The 15,154-nt window shown below is 31.0% G+C and overlaps 1 protein-coding gene and 1 non-coding gene across 14 annotated transcripts in view; one reads left to right on the top strand and one right to left on the bottom strand.

Annotated features, from left to right (window-relative positions):
- Nucleotides 1–296: 296 nt before the first annotated feature.
- The window catches only part of RBM26 (RNA binding motif protein 26), a 114,542-nt gene continuing 99,684 nt past the window's right edge, over nt 297–15,154 (bottom strand). For 10 of the 13 annotated variants that reach the window (XM_066238021.1, XM_066238030.1, XM_066238024.1 and 7 more), the window contains 4 exons: nt 10,447–10,560; nt 7,699–8,843; nt 7,035–7,093; nt 297–3,373 (listed from right to left, as the gene is read on the bottom strand). In XM_066238021.1, coding sequence (XP_066094118.1) covers nt 8,754–8,843; nt 10,447–10,560 — 204 coding nt within the window. In that variant the 3' untranslated portion in view covers nt 297–3,373; nt 7,035–7,093; nt 7,699–8,753. The remainder of the gene's footprint in view (nt 3,374–7,034; nt 7,094–7,698; nt 8,844–10,446; nt 10,561–15,154) is intronic. The other 3 variants (XM_066238022.1, XM_066238023.1, XM_066238029.1) reach the window with 3 other exon arrangements.
- LOC136309749 (U6 spliceosomal RNA) lies at nt 12,018–12,125 on the top strand. The gene has a single exon (XR_010726398.1). It is a non-coding gene; the product is annotated as a U6 spliceosomal RNA (small nuclear RNA).

Raw genomic sequence — 15,154 nt, 5'->3', positions numbered from 1 at the left:
ATAGAGCCTTAGCTGTGGGAGGGAAAGAAAGTAGAGGGGGAAAGGTGGAGCTTCTCCTGTGTGCCCTGACCGGGAATCGAACCCAGGACTTCCACACACCAGGCCTACGCTCTACCGCTGAGCCAACCAGCCAGGGCTGAAGCCATTTCTTTAAATATTTTCAGAATTCTCAATTGTGCAATGCTTGAGGGCTGCTAATTTTTCTTTTATTCGATGCAAGATGCAGGACAATTTTAAAAAGTTAACAACTGCTTTTAAGTAAGACTATTTTATTAAAAAAATTTTCAAAATATAAAAATAATAAACATTATGGATATTTAACAAAACATAATTCAACTATAAATAAAAATGTTGACAACCCCACATGAACATGTAATACTATAAACATTCTAAGCATACAAGAGTCATTTTCTAGTTCAAGTTTTACCTTTTTCAGTTCAAGTTTTATTATTTTTAAAAATAAACAAAAAAAAAGCTGCTACAGCTTAACCAATTACTTTTGCTCCACTCAAGAGCAGGGAATTTTTCCCCATGCCAACACACATTCGTGAAATGGATACTTATGGGCACAGGTATTTAAAAATGGAACAATTCAGTCTCCAGACAAGAAAAGACTCCTTTGGTGTTTTAAGGTTCAACAATCCAAAGAAATTGAGTTAAATTAAACCACTTATTAAAGGAAATCTTGTGCCAGACAACAGGTTCTATCACACCCAAGACAGGTTCAGGATTCTGAGAATAAAAAATAAACATCTATGAATGCTTTGCTGATACTTAAAAATTGTATCTTAAGAACATTCACTAAGGTGCTGGAATGAAGTCTTCTAGATGTAAAAACAATCTACATATTAACACAAAACTTGTACAATGTAAATAATACATCTCTTTCCAACTCATCAAATGTTTTATAAATATTTAAGAGTTACCTTGCCTCCTGTTGAGTAAAAGACAAATGGGAATTTAAAGCAGAACAGAATTACACCATATTTTAGGACTAGAAAAGTTTTCCATTTGAAATGTAGGAAAACTGAGCATGCTGAATGTATCATTTTTAAACTCTAGTCAGATTAATAATGTTCCTCTTATCAGAAGAGCCAACGACAAACTGAAGAAACTGTTTTCTTTTCGGAAAACAGGGCACAAATAAGTATGATGTCATTCTGCTTATCTTTAAATTATGGGGTGTTTCTAATGGGCTGGGCTCTTCACTCACAACAGACCACTGGTGTAATTTCGCTGATAAAGACGACACACTCACTGATTAAAGCCTAGCAAGGTATAAATTACAGGTTAAAAAATGATATTGAAAGGTTTTATAGCACCAATGACTTTTTCCTAAGACACTTTGGGGCTGCATCACTTTAAGGTATTATTTATCTTGTAAACAAGACTAAAATATTCAATTGATCTGTATTTTGAGCATAAACATTTATAAACTCTATTTTTAAAAAACAAATATAGCATGACTAGAACAGCGAATAGTGTAAAATCCAAATATATCGAAAAATATAAAGATATATAAAAGGCTTCTATAATGCACTCATGCAGAGGTAAACCAATTACACAAAAGTGATTCTGTACAGTTATCTACACATAGCTCCATGAGAATCCTATTCAGGAAAATGAAATAATAAAAATCCTTATCTTTAATTAATCATCACATGGGAATTTAACAGTGTAACTGACCTACTGAATCTCGTAGCAATTTCGAAAAAGCGGAATGATCTTAATGAGAATCAAATCACCTCGACTCTGATTTCAAATGGCATGTTCAATTTTGTTTTGTTTTATTTTGTTTTAATTTTAAGGCTAGGGGAAAACAGGAAGATGACAAAAGTGAGGGTGACAGTATGTGGTCCACATCCATTAACCATCTAAAATTGTTAACAGCAAATACAGACTCTCAGACAAGTTCTTTGGGTTTCTAACTTAGCATGTAATCCACTATTAGATGGGCAGAGAATTTTTCCTCGAAAAAACACTGAATCTGGGAAAATATTTACAAACTCCCTGCAGTTATATGCTAGTTTGCAAATATAAATTAAAACTAACATCTAATTCTAAAAAGGCCTTGTACACTAAGAAGTCATAATTATGTTAGAACACCTTCCAAAGTCTGCACTTTTCCTCCAAACCAAGCCTAGTATTAACCATGCTGTCTCCAAGTAACGTGGATCAAAATAGATCATTTACATTATGAGTGATGTGTTCATTCTTTTTATTTTTCATGAAGACAAATGCAATGCATACTCAAGAGAAGTGTTTACAGAAGTCAACTTTGCACGCAAAAAAAAAAATGAATATAATGGACAAGGGTGAAGAGATTCAAGTTAATTTGGATTTTTTCTAATTAACAGTTCTAATTAACCAAGTATAACTTTCAACTTTCTCAATGCCTCATGAGAATCTGAAGAAAGAGCCAAAAATGGATTTTCTGAAAACTTTAATAGTGCCCATTATAAAAATGATATTTTTGGTAAATACCTAGAATTAAATTTAATCTCTCTATATAAATAATTCTAGGCCATATTGCTTAATAAATAATTTGGGCATATACCTTTTAACACAAGGAAACTATAGTAATCTTTAACAATGTTAGACACAAAACACTATTACCCCTTGCTTTTAAGATTATCTTTAATGTTTTAACTGTGAGAAAAATATGGAAAAACTGTGTAAATTAGACATTTAATAGATATTTTTCATTACTTGTAACTTCACAGGTAATCGTGTAATACATCAAAAGAAAAATATTCTCCTTGTTGGTTTTAAAGAGCTAAGAACTAAAAAAAAAAAAAATTCAAGTAAGTCGTCTTGGGAACAACTTTGATAAGTGTATTTAGAATAGAGAAGAGTGTAAAAAAGTATTTTAACATCTGTTCAAAATTATTTTAAATGACTATTCTAAACTCGGAAATGCATCCTTTAAAAAACCCAGAAAACTTAAAATTAAATGCTTAACTTTTTAACCATTTTCTTCATTCTTAATTGTGTTAACTGTATCATGGCTTTATAGATTTCCTAGAAACAATTCTCAATTTGGCTGAGACTGAACTTATGTCATATTAGGAAACTAAGAGGTCTTTTGACTTCTTATGGTATATAAAAAATAAATGGCTATAAAGTAAGGGGAGAAAACATTTAAGAATAAGGTCAGACAAACCACATCACTCAGATATATAATATACTTCTGGACTCAGATGTACCTTTAGAGAACTGTAAAGATAAAATGCTAATTATAGTACATGTAAACATCTACTCAAATTGATCAAGGGCAAACATAAAGTGACATTATAACAGTCGTCTCCAGACAGGAACAGGTCTTGCTGCTGTGGTCACAAAGCTAAATTCAGGCAATGATGATCTCTCTCTGCTGAAAAAAGAGAAGACTATTAAAAAAACCTTTGAAAACAGTATATAAATCTAAAAATTGAATCACACCATAAAATGATCTCCAGTCTTTCTAAACATCAAGATAAAAATCTATTTGAAAAAGGAGCAAAATCAAAGTAGACAAATTTCAAAAAAGATCAGTTTTGGCTTAAAATAATTTTAATGAAACCTCTTGGCATCATGCTTCCTTAAAACATTAAGCTGCAAAGATCACAGCTCTACAACGTGACTATGATCTAAATAAATATGTTGTTTAGGAAATGTAACTGAACAGATAGCAAATTTTTACAGAGGTGTGGGCGGGGAAAGCAATTTGAAAAAATCAGAAGTAAATTCCAAGATATTATATATAAAAATAAAAGCAGAAACAGTTAAGTTTCCCAAGGATTTCAAAGTAATTACAAGGTATATCAAATTTCCTTAACTTCATGATAAATCATTTCATTCTTTAGTCACATTATGACATAAAATTCTATACTAAGTACAATGATTAACAACAAAAATAAATAAAAAGGAACACATCAAAATAAGATGGTGCTTGGTATTCAAAGGGAGACTAATTTTGGATGACAGGACATGAGTGTATCCACTCATGAAGAAACAAGAAAGGAGAAATTAGAAAAGAGCACATATAACAAAGTGATGTCAAAAAAGTAAAATAAAAAATTTCATTACACTAAGTAATGAATGAGCAACAGAATACCTGTAAACTGCAAAAAAAAAATTACCAAATGAGAAAATTTTCAACTGAACAATGTTTTCATTAAATATTATTCAGTATGGCATTCATGTTCACCAAGATTTTTTTCTTAGAACTTTAAGTAGCTAGTTTGGAAGATTATCTGCTGTTACCTGATAGTTATATAATAATCAAAGAGAGAAAAAACTACTCTTCTCTAAAAGCCTGTCTACATACCTTAAAACAACTAGCTAGCCCAAGAAGTTAACAAGAACAAGGTTGTTCCTGATGTCTGGGACAAGAAATTCCTTTCTGCTTTACAAATATTATTCACTCATGATTTAATACAAGATTGAATTTTCACTTTTAATTTATAGGGCTTTTGAAGAATAAGAATATCCATAAGACAAAGACCAAAAAGTGAACTAAATTAACCAGAATTTCATGCAGGATATATTTTTGTTTAAAAAGGCTACAAGACTTTTGTAAGAGAAAAAAAATAGCTTACAAATATTTATATAAATTCTAAAAGATGTAAAAATTATTTTCTATAATTAGTTCACATGAATAAAGGGGAAAAAAAGAAAACACAGATGATAAAGTTTGTATAACATTGTAAAATAGCCGTTTATATTTTAACATACCAAACAAGCAACTGTTTGCTTTTTTCTGTAACCCTTAGAGTCAATGATTAGTGTTCCAAGTAAGACTGGAAATACAATCTTCATAAACAGTTGTAATAACAGGAAATCTCCTTCAATTAAGCTCAGCCATACCTTCTACAGATAATCAGCTAAAACAGTAAAGTCTTGTCTTCACAGTAAACTACTACTAGTTGATACATTTGATCATATTACATTAAAACAAGTACTGTGGAATACTCTTCCATTTCTGCAACAGTGACTTCATTAAGTGCTTGGGCATTGGTTAAATACTAAAATTAATTTTAAAAATAGTAAAATTATCTAACATTTAAAACAACAACACTGCTTAGGTAGAGACCTAAAATATTGAAATATGTAAAATGACAATTCAACCATCCCTTGAGGTAATCCTAATCAATCTTTTAACCAATAATAATTTCCCTCCACTTTTTTTCCGTAAGAAGTAGCTACTACCTACATTGTTCTCAATCCTTTTTCCATTCCTAACTGGCCCAAATCTATATAATAGAGCAAAAACTTGTTATGAGAACTGTAATTAAAAATGTGTTTCAAGTTTTAGGCAGCATGTTGTAATACGAAAGAGTTTTAAACTTTGAGTTCAGAAGGGAATGGAAAAGTTATAAGTAAAAAGAAAATGTGCTAGTGAATATAGAAGTTAATCTATACCTCATAGGCTGAATTGAAATGTGTGTCGGCAAAGGCAACCATTTGAGAACGTTATATACAAAACTGTACTAAGAAACACAATAGGAATTATCATAACCAAATTGAAATTATTTCAATTGATAAGATAGAAACAATAGCAGCAACAGGTATAAATAAATAAAATTGTTTTAAACACTAATAAACACCTGTGAAAGGAAAGCTATAGATGGGAAAGGGGCCTTACAGACCATCTAGTCCAACCACTTTCACTTTACAGACAAGGAAACAGTCCTGGATAAGTTAAGAGACTTAAGTAAGGCCAAAGTTACAGAGCTGGGACCAAAAGTTAAATCTCTTAACCCTTGTCCAGTTCTCTAAACTAGGTCATGTTCAGATTTAAAAAATTAGTGGGATGGACTGGATTGGTGGTTACTGCCATTTCTATTCTTACATACTGATATAACCCAAAAGGTTATTTTACTCCTGAAACCGACTAAAATATTTCTCTAAAATATTAATGGCTAATTGTTATGGAAATCCACTAAGATTGCATGTGTATTCTTCCATCAGCATTTGTAACCCCAGTGGTGCAATACTTAACTGCAGCAATTGTTTCACAAAATGGTCCCAAAGACTAAGAGGACCTTAGAGAGAGGTATTTTTGAAAAATTGATAAGAATTAACAAGGGAGGTAATCGTCACTCCATTATTGGAGATTTAAATGTACATTCATTCATTAATTCATCCAACAAACATCTAGTGTCCACTATGAGCTAGGCCTTGACCATCACTAGAGATAAAAAGATGAATAAGACATGGTCCCCCTTCCTAGAGGAGTTTGTAATCTAGTGGGGAAGACAGACGTATAAACCAGATAAATTATATTACAACATAAGTAACTTGAAACAGAGATATGAACAAAGTGCTGTATTAAAATGGAGGGTAAAGGTATGAACTGGCTAGTGACTAGGAAATCTACTAATACTGTGCAAGAACTACATTTATTGCACACATAATCTCATGCTCAATCGCTAATTAGAAAGGAGGTACAACGTAGAGTTTTAAAAAGATAGCTGGCACTGAAACCAGAATGTGTGCATTGAAACCTAGTCCTTCCATGACTAGCTGTGACTTTAGACAAGTCACTTCATCTCTAATTAGTCCAAGTTTACTTGTCAGTAAAATGGTAACTAACAACTACTTTAAAGGTATATCCAAATTTTTAAATGAGAACAGATGGAAGTATATCAGAGTACTAGTATTTATAAACATATTCATTAAAAAAATTAAATAGCAATGAAAACCTAATATTCATAATTAAAATAATATTAATGTTAATAAAATATAATTGTGAACCTAATGTTGCTAGTATTTAATCTCCATACTACAGGACCAAACTAAAATATAATTGGCTTCTGATTCATTCACAGCAAAATGGCTTAAAATATTTTAATTTTAGGTTACTAGAGAATGTAAAACCAGGAAAAGTAATTACCTATTTGTGAATTTAATTAAATAATAGGTAATTTCGGTTACAAGGGAATTTTATAGTAATTTTTAAAATAGGCTAAAATTTACTAATCAAATTATAAAGCCAAAAATCAGCATGAGGATTTAACCAGCCTTTGAAAGATTTTCTTTCTTTATAATACCTGTTTGGTGTAAAGAGAAGAAACGTGAGCCTCTGCCAATTTGGCACCTTTCACGACTACTAAAAAGAAAAGAAAACAAACTTACCTAACAAATCAGAATAGCACATAGTCAACATACAAGAGACTACATAAAAATATATCATAGATCTAAGAAGTAGTTTCTGAATAAAGTCACTATTTTGACAACAGAAATCTGACTTTGAAATTTTAAATATAAACATATGCACCAGTTACAAGTCAAAACATTCCTATGAGATAGTATCACCATCAAGAACATATATATAACTTTAACCCTAAGTATGGGGAATATCCATTAGTCACTCCACTGGCAGAAGACTATATGCATGGTAGAATTACTTTGTGATTGTGAGGACCATGGTAGCGAAAGAACTTGATGATTTTAATGCGACTTTTAATATAATCACTATTATATCAAGAGGAGTAGAAACACTTGTAGCCAAAATTAATTTAAAAATATAATATATATAATCTCCCACCCCCTCAATTCTACAAAGAATGTATTTATTTCCTGTATCAACTTTAAGTGATCATGTTCACTTGTGAGAGAAATCCACTTAAAAATCACAATATTGTTGCAAATGTCAAAGATTTTTTATACAAGTATAGGAAATGCACACTTAAAATATCAGACCGAAACACTTACCAAACAGTGTTTTCCTAAAGTAGTATCTATAGTACATTTCTTTATTCATACATCTTCAAACGGTCAAGTTTTCTTTCATACATCCAAAATGTAATGTGATGGTTTTCTTATTCACCAAATGTTAGCTCTACTTGAAGTCTGGTTCCAAACTAATCAGCCTGCTTTTAAATTTTAAGACATCTGTTGAAAATTTATAGGATCAAACCAAACTGAAGTGGTATCAATTTTAAACACTGGATTGTACATTATTTTAAAGGTACCAGCAACCATTATTATTAAGAATAAGTTAGTGATTATAGCTTCTTTTGTGATAACTGGAGGGAAGGGTAGATCACCATCAGGAATGGTCAATTTTAATTATCTTTTTTTTTTTTTTTGAATCAAAGAACATTGTTTTTTTTTTTTTTTGTCATTGCTTTTTTTTTCTTTTCTTTTCTTAAGAGACCATTCCACTTTATTTTAAACATCTGAATGCATAAGGAGGGGATCATATGCAAAGCAGTCATACACCATTATCATTGAAACCCAATGGTAAAATACATACACAAGTCCAACAAAAGGCTAATACATAGTAAAGCCTAAGCATACTACTATGTAATATATATGAATACATACTTGGAGACTTTAGTTAAGAGTACTATGTTACCTATTCATTTTTGAAAACATTCATTAAGATTTTAAATGCAAATTCATTCCTTATTTGGAGTACAACAAAATCCTCTAAGTTATAACACATATTGGTCATAGTTATCAGACCTGTTCATTAAATTACAAAGAACCCAAAGAATTCCATAATGTTCAGTAGAAGTATGTAATAAAAACATTGCATGTTTCTAGTGTGATGTCTTTAGCAATTGTTTACTGAAATAAAATGCAAACATCAATCTTTCAAAATACAGGATCAGAATGTAGTTTTCTTCTCTTTTGTCTATTTGTGAAATCCATCTTCATAACATTTACCAAAAACTGTTTTTACAAATATGTAAAAGTACATTAGATAATACTAATGAAACACAGGTAGAGTTCTAGCATATCCAGATCAATGATCGGTCAAATCATCTTCTCCAAGAACGAGATTCATTGTCCTCTTCTTCTTCATCATCATCTTGAAGTAATGAGTCATCCACCATAGACTCTTCCTGAAACTTTAGGTTAAAATGTATTTAGGAATTTACCCAAAAGAAAAAAAAAAGAAAAAAGGTAACACTTTTAAACACTGATTTCTCTAAACAGAGTTGAATACAAAAGGTATTTCTATAGCTAGAACATTCAGAAAACAAAGAAGAGTAACCTTTATCTATTCAGTGGTTTCTCTATTCTATTGTTTGCATCCAACAGGCACTAAAGAATTATCAAAGTAAGCCTTTGTACATGCGGTTTCTCCTGTCTCTCTACCAAATGACGCTATTGTCTATACCTACTAAACATTCCTTAATATCTCTTTTTTTAAAGAAAGCATTAGTAAGACTTCTCTGACTTACCCTGTCTAATGCTGGACACTAAATCAACCAATAAGTTGTATAAAAGTCTTTTCAGATTTTCTACTGTACGTAAACAAACATTTGCTTTATAGCATTCCTTTCTTTTCTCCATTCTTTTCATTAAAGCTTCTCAGACTGCTTTTCAAACTTTTCAAAATACCTAATACCAGGAGCTCTCCTCTCCTGCTTTTCTCCCCATTCAATTCAAACTCATGGAAGGACAAAGGTATAATCTAAAATATAAAATGACAAATCATGTATATGAGTTTCAAAATATACAATTTATTCTTGCATTTGACTATGGATATGTGTAACAGCCTTGAATGTTCTTCAAACAAATGAAGTGACACTGAAAATCTAACAAAGGTAATATGGATTCATTTAGTGTCCCTACCTTACCTTTATTTTTTAACTTCAACTTTTTCCTACAGCTCATTTCATAATTAAACAAAACAGAATTGCTTATTTTTAAAAGTTGTTCAAAGGGTTCACTGTTTTTTATGCTCACACATCTCTGTCCTCAGACTAACTGCTGTTACCCAAGAAAACTGTAATCTTCCACAGCTGTTCCTGTGCTCAAATATGCTTCTCAACTATATTTCCCATCCCAATGCTTGGTTATAAAAAGCTTTATAGCACTTACAGTTCAGCTACACTGTTACCAACTCCTTCAAGATTCTTTTGGACGGAAATAATCGCTACTTGGTTTGGATTCGGACAGCATGTTGTTCAAATCTTTATTCAGCAAATCAGTCTACCTTTTATTATAATTAGTTTTTTCTGAGTCTGTCACCACCACTCCCTTTCCAGATTATGAGCTCCTTGATGATAGGGACCGTGTCTTATTCATTTTTAAGCCTATCACAGTATCTACCATATAGCAGCATTCATTCTTAATAAACTAAAACAACATGAATTAAAATAAGATACCTAAAATGTTAATAAACAATTAAGAATACATACTCTAAAACTTGAAATATTATGAGATTTCCTGTGGATAAAAATCTAATGAATAATTATTGTCTTTTAAGAATAAAAAAACTGAGTATATATATATATATATAATTTTCATATATTCTTTTTGGATTAGCCATCTACAAATTTAATTAATCCAGAAAATTTAAAGTTGTCTGCATTTATCTGACATCCCCTGCCTGAAATACAGCTCAGGAATAAAAGTTTTATGTTAAAATCACAGCCACAAAATTGTTTTATATAAAAATGTAAACATTTAAGGGCAAATCCAAGTGAATAAGAAAAAACATACTTCCTCTTCATCAGGTTCAACTTCTTCTGTTTCAACAGCTGAAATACTAGTTATTGGTTTATTCCACGCCAGTTTTAGATCCTGCCCTTTGAAACGAGCTCCATGAACTGCAGCCTAAAATAATTAGAACATTGGAATATAGAACATTAATAATTTCTGAAGAAAAAAATAAAATTTTATAGCACCGCATTCTTAAATTAAATTAGCTAAACACTGAAGACAACTGTCTATTAATTTGCTTTGTAGTTATTTACTTCTTCTCCATTTACTATTTATTATAATTTACTTTTTATGGTCATTTCTAAAATCAGCCTAGTGATTTAAAATTCCTTTAGAAAGAAAACAAGAACAATTTCTCATAATTGAGTAAAGCTAATTCATAATTCACTACCTGCCAATATTTGATTAGAAGAACTATGTCTACATATTCACAATACAATGGTAATTGCCATTCAAGGCAACAAAGTACTTCAAGATCTTGAATCAAAATCTAAATTAGAATCAATAGGCTAAATTTATTCCACTGCATTATAATTCTATTAATTTACACATGGCATATATAGTAATTATAAATTGGACTTTTAACAAAATTAGAATAATTTTGCATATATAAAGTAGCAAATTATTTTAGTTAATTACATAATCACAAATTCTTTGATCACTATTATAAAATATAAGTATCTCAATGAAAAAAGAAAAGTCAAACTTTTCTATTACAAACTACTTTCTACAAAGCTTTCAGAAATGCATATAAAACTTAAACTTAGTAAATAGTGAAGCCTAAGTACCTGCTACATAAAGTGGCTGCTTTGGAAATAGTGCATTCAAATTAAAGTAACATGAACTAACATAAATCAGTGTAAGCAACATACCGAAATAGCTCATAGTCACAAAAGATTTATAGCACAATCTCGAAGTACAGCATAATGTGAAATGTAGAAACAATTACATGTTCAATGACATCTGACCATGAGTTGTGTGATATTAAAGTCCCTAGGTATAAATTTTAAATCTGCACATATAAATTTATGATAAATTTAAAAGATTCCATGCCTATTAAAATGCAGCTCAGGAGTTTTTAGTCCATAGCCTCCTCACTATGTCATATAACTAAAAAATTTTAAAGTACTTATATATGAGATGTAAGTTCAGAAACAACTTGTAATTTTTGAAGCTGTAACTATTACATAAAAATATATTACAATAAAGAATTCCAATTGTCTACTCATAAAACTCATCTTTTTATCCAGCTAAAAAGGCCATAAAATGGTGATGACATTTTCTACAAGTTCTTGGCAAAAGCTTCTGATGACCTAATTTTGTAAATCTGTATGTTCAGCATATGCTTCCTCAAATTTATAAGGTAAGTCTACATATCTCTAAAGTTTTATTTTTAAAATTATTTGCAGGGTGATTTTCAAAGCAAGGTATATTTAGCTTTTTATTAACTGTTTAATTAGAAACGACTATTTGGCTGTGTAAATACTTTAAATAACTGAATTCTTGCATTTTGAAGACAAATTTACTTCAGGTAACCTGTAAAATAACGTCATTCAAGTTTAAAAAGTTCCGTGCTTGCCTCAGCAGAACATATGCTAGCATGGGGACGGTACAGAGAAGATTAGCATGGCCCTTGCACAAGGCGGACATGCAAAATCTGTGAAACATTCTAAATTTTAAAAAAGAAAAAAACTTTTCTGCAACCAACCCATTTTATATTTTAAAAAGTTCAAAAATGGCAAGTAACATAATGAAAGAAAATCATAACCCAAACTACCCCACCATTAAGAGTAATCAATATTCTATGAAGAGTTTGAAAAAAAAGTCCTACATATAGTAGATACTAAAAGGGTCTGCATACAAATATATGCATGATATGTATATGGGGACATACTTTACAGGTTTTACAAGTTCCTTCTTATATTATTAACCCAGGTTTTTCATAGACCCTTTCCATATCCATACCAACAGATTTGTTACTTTTCTTCAACGGCTATATGTATATATACACATTTATCATATTTAAGCCAATATCTTTTTTTTCTTTTTTTTGAGACAAAGAGAGAGAAAGAGGAATGAAGAGAGAGAGGAAGGGAAAGAAAGTAAGAAGCATCAAAACTTGTAGTTATTTCACCTTAGTTGTGCACTGACTGCTTCTCCTATGTGCCTTTACTGGGATCAAAACAGGCTCAAGCTGGCCTGACCTGTGGTGGCGCAGTGGGATAAAGCGTCGACCTGGAACGCTGAGGTCACCTGTTTGATACCCTTGGCTTGCCTGGTCAAGGCACATATGGGAGTTGATGCTTCCTGCTCCTCCCCTTTCTCTCTCTCTCTTTCTCCCCTCTCTGAAAATTGAATAAATAAAATCTTAAAAAAAAAAAACAGGCTCAAGCTGAGTCAGCGACCCCTTGCTCAAGCTAGCAATCTTTGGGCTCAAGCCAGCGACCTTGGGATCAGACCAATTTCTTGAATAGAGTTTTATCATGTTTATTTGGCAAAATATCTTTTCTCAACTGGATACTGATTTTGTTCTTGATACATATTTTTATTGAAGGAGGAGGTGTTGATGCTATGTTAACTCCATAGAAGTTATAAATTTTCATGTACTAAAATTTATTAACATTTATCTTTATGGCTTCCAGATACTGTGCCTTAAAAACCCCTCTCCACACTAGGATTATTTTCAGAAATCCCTTGTGGTTTTACTACTCTGAGGTAGTTTAAAAAAGCCTTTTATCCAACTTGAATTTAGTTTGATATAAAGACATATGTCTTTTTTCAAACAGTTATACAGTTGTCCCAACATCATTTACTGTATAATCTGTTTTATTCCCTGATTTAAATAAATCATCTCCTTTGTAATCTGCTAAAATCCTTATATTTACTTAGATATATTACCGGGCTCTATTTTATTCTATTATTACACTCTATTCCATACCATTACTATATTGCTTATTTCATAATGAATTCAGTATCATTCATCATCCTTTGTAGAATATTCTTATTCTCACATGGTTTTGTCTTTATGACCTTTGTAATCTTATGGCCAAGTCTCCTATTATACTGTCTTAATTACTGTCACTTATGAACCAGATCAATGCTTTTCATATAGTATACTGTAGGGAGTTGTTACAAAAGTTCTGCAAGCATTTCATTACAATGCACTTTAAAAATAAACTCTGTAACTATAAAATTTTAATAAAGAATCCTGTTTAAATGTATTCTATACAATGCCTATTTGGGCAAAGGTGGTAGTAGCCATAAATGTGCAAGTGGGGCTAAATGTAAAAATACAAAAATTACTGCATGTGATCTATAATAAAAAATATACAAAATATAATACTGCATGTGAACTGTAAAAAAATAAAATGAGAGAAATAATCTTGGAGATAAAATTAAATTTGCTTATCTCAATACAAATAAGAGTTGATAATGTAGATGAAAAACTACCAAATAAAAGACAGAAAATGAAAAAAAATGTAAACAACATTTCTGCAGAGAAAGTTTAAAAATAGATACATGATCTGTCCTGACCAGGAGGTGGCCCAGTGGATAGAGCGTTGGCCTAGGACACAAAGGACCCAGGTTTGAAACCCCAAGGTCACTGGCTTGAGTGTGGTCTCATCCATCCTAAGTACAGGGTCACCAGCTTGAGCGTGGGATTATAGAAATGACCTCATGGTCGCTGGCTTGAGCCCAAAGGTTGTGGGCTTGAAGCCCAAGCTTGCTGGCTTGAGCCCAAGGTCACTGGCTAGAGCAAGGGGATCACTGGCTCGGCTAGACCATGGTCAAGGCACATTAAGAGAAAGCAATCAATAAACAACTAAGGTACTGAAACTATGAGTTGATGCTTCTCATCTCCCCCCCTAACCTATCTGCTCCTGTCTCTTTCTCTAGAAAAATAAAAAAATAAAAACATGGTCTAACTTTAGTATATTCTAATAATTTCACAGATGAAGCCTATTAAACTTTTAAGAAAATATACCTCCATGCCACTTAAATGAACTCAGAGAATAAAGATGGAAACTTTCAATTACTCTTTACAAAGGCAGATAATATTGATACCTAATAAAAATGGTACCTTCCCCAAATCTACACAGCAATCTTATTTTTGAAAAATTGAATTAAAAGTAAAAATTAAAGTTACATTAGAAAAGACTTCAGTGATTTACCAAAGAAAAATATAATAAAATTTATATCGGAAGTCAATGGCTAGTTCAATATTAGGAAACAATAGACGAAAAAGAAAAAAAAACCCTATCTTTCTAGCAATATACCAAAATCACAGTAAAATCTATTTCTGATCAAAAATTTAAAATCTCTATAGTTTTTAATAAAACAAGAATCATTTGTACAATATTACATACTAAAAACAATACAAGTGACATCATTCACCATTTCATGAGCAAAACAATGACATTTCAGACATATTATTGTTATTTAACATTTCTTTAAAGATACTAATAAATAACAGAAAATAAGTGTATAAATGGTAAAGTTAAAGGTAAAATTACCATTATTTAGAAATATGAGTAGATAAATACTAAAAAACCAAGAGAGTAAAATTTAAAACTATCAAAGATAATTTGGTAAAATAACAGTTACATATTGAATAAGAACAGATGAATTGTTCTCTATATACAATCAGTAGAAAATAGAAAAAAAGATCTCATTTAAAACAGCAATAAATTGTCAAGCAGAAAACTAA

The sequence above is a fragment of the Saccopteryx bilineata genome, chromosome 6, assembly GCF_036850765.1.
Source record: "Saccopteryx bilineata isolate mSacBil1 chromosome 6, mSacBil1_pri_phased_curated, whole genome shotgun sequence".
Taxonomy (NCBI): Eukaryota; Metazoa; Chordata; class Mammalia; order Chiroptera; family Emballonuridae; genus Saccopteryx; species Saccopteryx bilineata.
Note: the sequence above shows the minus strand (reverse complement) of the source record. Positions and strands in the feature narration are given on the sequence as shown.